Consider the following 3,290-nt stretch of genomic DNA (forward strand, 5'->3'; position numbering starts at 1 on the left):
AAAAAAAAAAAAAAAAGAAAGAGAGAAATTAGCTAGGAGAGGTGACACATGCCTGTAGTCAAAGCTACTCAGGAGGCTGAGGAGGGGGATTGTTCAAACACAGGAATTTGAGGCTACAGTGAGTTATGATTGTACCACCCTGGCAACAAAGCCAGACTCTGTCTCTAGAGAAAAAAAAGAAAAAAAACAAAGTCCTTCCTCAGCTCCAAATCATGTAAGTATTCACTTATATTTTCTCCTAGCAATCCTTTTAGTACATATATACATACATATATACCCATATAAAAAGTATATATGTATGGTCACATTTTTAATTTTTAAATTACATGCTTATTTAAATACTACAGAAAAACATAAAATGGAAAGGGAGGCCAGGTGCAGTGGCTCACACCTGTATTCCCGGCACTTTGGGAGGCTGAGGCAGGCAGATCACTTGAAGTCAGGAGCTTGAGACGAACCTGGCCAACATGGGGAAACCCTGTCTCTACTAAAAACAAAATTAGCTGGGTGTGGTGGTATATGCCTGTAATCCCAGCTACTCAGAAGGCTGAGGCAGAAGAATCACTTGAACCCAGAAGGCAGAGGTTGCAGTGAGTCAAGATTGTGCTATTGCACTCCAGCCTGGGCAACAGAGTGAGACTCTTCTCTAAATAAATAAATAAATGGAAAGGGAAAGGTTCTTATAACCTGACTTCCCAGTGATAAGCATTGCAAAGAGTTTGGTAAATATTTTTCCACGTTTTTTTTTCTATTCATATGCACATATACATATACATATATATATCACATAGAATTGTATAAATTGCTTTGTTTTTCACTTAAATATATCATTGCATCTCCCAATCAGTATAAATAGCTCCATGGTATTTTTGTAACTTCTGCATTCCAAGTCAGTCTATGGATTATCACAATTTGCTAATTACTCCCTTATGGAAAGAATGTTTAAGACATTCTCTTGGCATCAGAAATGAAATCTAATGTGACTTTTTTTCATGTAGTGGCTGATGCTCACTTTTATGAGTGCCTCTTCATAGTGGGACTTGGGTACATGAAACAAAAGTAAGGCATAGTGCTGGGCTATCCGGTCGAACAGATTATTCTGGAGCTCCTTGTTTGGCTGCCAGGAATAGAAATAAAAAAGGAATTACTAAAATCCCTTGCTGAAACAACTGAGGGGCTGGGATTTTTAAAATCAGTATTGCTTTCATTTCCAGGAATCTTATTCTCAAGATATTTAGCCTCATGTGGTCGTTTTGTTTGTTTTTGAGATGGAGTCTGGCTCTGTTGCCCAGGCTGGAGTACAATGGTATAATCTTGGCTCACTGCAACCTCCAACTCTTGGGTTCAAGTGATTCTCCTGCTTCAGCCTCCTGAGTAGCTGGGATTACAGGTGCCCATCACCATGCCCAGCTAATTTTTTGTATTTTTAGTAGAGACAGGGTTTCCCCATGTTGGCCAGGCTGGTCTTGAACTCCTGACTTCAGGTGATCCACTCACCTTGGCCTTCCAAAGTGCTGGAATTACAGGTGTGAGCCACTACACCAGGCTGCCTCATATGCTTTATGAAATAACATGCTCATTTTGGGGATGAGATTTACCAAGCACATACACAGAGGCAGAGCGCTGTTGAAGACAGCACCATAATGCTGGCCCAGAAGCCCTGAGGACTGCTCTCAACCCCACCTGTGACAGCCATGCCACCAACTCCTAACACCTGGGGGTGCTGCAGGATACTGTGCAATGGCTGAAGCAGAGGGTGTTTGGCTGAAGCACAGGTGGGGAGGGGACCAGGTGACAGGTGAGGTGGCCGCGTGCTCCATGGGATCAGAGGGGCTTGTAGCCCAGGTCAAAGAGAATGGAATTTGTTCTGTAGAAAAACAAGCAAGGCAGAGAAACAAGCAGATCTGTATTTACCTGGTACCTCTCATGAAATATCCACCAAAAGCTATCCAGCCAGATGGCTCTTACGGAAGGAGAAGAGAGAAACTTCTCTAATTCTCTACCCGAACAGAAACACTTGAAAAGAAATGAAATTCACATTATTATTATTGTTGTCATTCTTTTCTAAAAAATTCATCTGGAGTCAACATATTTTAGAGTGAACAGAAAAACCATCTAACCTGTCAGTGAGGCCCTACTCAGGTCATTTTACATACTCTTATTTAACCCCTTTAAGAATCTTATGAGGCACACATTATTATCTCGTAGACGAAGAAACTGAGGACCAAAGTGGCAAGTGGCTGAGCCAGGATTGGAACCCACAACTCTAGACTCTGGACAGCTGCTCCACACCAACTACCTCCAGCTCTCCGCTCCTACGCTCAGCCAACAGCAACTCACATCAACCAACGCATAATGCTTTCCACTTCCTCACTATTGCAATGGACACTGTGGTGAGCATCTTTGTACACTGTCCTGCAGGGAACGTGATACTCTGGGCACTTGTCTCTCCTACTGCCTCTCCCCTGAGGAAAGCAGGAGCAAAGGGAATCAGGTACTCTGACACCTGGGCCGCCACTGCCAGGTCGAGAGACCAGCGCCCCTTCCACTGGCTGACTGCAGGCCATGCCAGCAGACGGCACTGTCTTTCTGGGCAGTGACTTGTCCAAATAGATTATCTCTCTTAGGAAGTCAGAATGTGAGAAATAGATGGGACGGACATAGCCCAGAGAGAAGGTGGCAGGAAGAAGCCATGAAGAAGAGGGAAGAAATGGCATGGGGAGAGGGAGAGGGAGGCAGAAATAGAGAGATGGGGGCGTGGCTCAAAGCGGCATTGAGAACTAGAGGTGGAAGAGACTGAGATGCTGGGTCTCAGGAATGGTGGGGTGACTGGTTAGGAGCTCAGGGGACAATGATCAGACCTGCTTTGGGGACACCAGAGTTGTTTGATGATGAAGAGCCATACGGCACAGTTGTAGAGCAGCCGAGACCATTTTCTGGGCTTCCTCTCTTCTCCAAGACCTCCTTACAACGAATCCCCATCACTGGAGCAGCCAGTGTTTACGTTGGTTGAGCAGACAGGTTCCTCTGAGCCTTATAATACTTCCTTCCTTTCTTCTCAAGGAACCCAGTGTGCTCTAGTTAACAGCTCTGCAAGGAGGCATACTCACCCCCAGGGGTATGAGAAGAAAATATTCAAAATAACGTCTTGATAAGAAAGAAAAGCAACTGGCCGGGAATAGTGGCTCATGCCTGTAATCCCAACACTTTGGGAGGCCGAGGATGTGGAGGGGAAGACGGCTTGAGACCTGGAGTTTGAGACTAGCCTGGGCAACCTAGCAAGACCTTGT

The 3,290-nt window shown here is 44.9% G+C and overlaps 1 protein-coding gene across 1 annotated transcript in view; it reads right to left on the reverse strand.

The window, feature by feature from the left end:
- Window positions 1–3,290, reverse strand: part of FAM227A (family with sequence similarity 227 member A) — a 52,131-nt gene that overhangs the window by 38,064 nt on the left and 10,777 nt on the right. The window contains exons 4-6 of the mRNA XM_017509003.2: window positions 2,375–2,556; window positions 1,915–2,016; window positions 1,013–1,117 (exon numbers count right to left, since the gene is read on the reverse strand). Coding sequence (XP_017364492.2) covers window positions 1,013–1,117; window positions 1,915–2,016; window positions 2,375–2,556 — 389 coding nt within the window. The remainder of the gene's footprint in view (window positions 1–1,012; window positions 1,118–1,914; window positions 2,017–2,374; window positions 2,557–3,290) is intronic.

Source organism: Cebus imitator, unplaced genomic scaffold, assembly GCF_001604975.1.
Source record: "Cebus imitator isolate Cc_AM_T3 unplaced genomic scaffold, Cebus_imitator-1.0 Scaffold404, whole genome shotgun sequence".
Lineage (NCBI taxonomy): Eukaryota > Metazoa > Chordata > Mammalia > Primates > Cebidae > Cebus > Cebus imitator.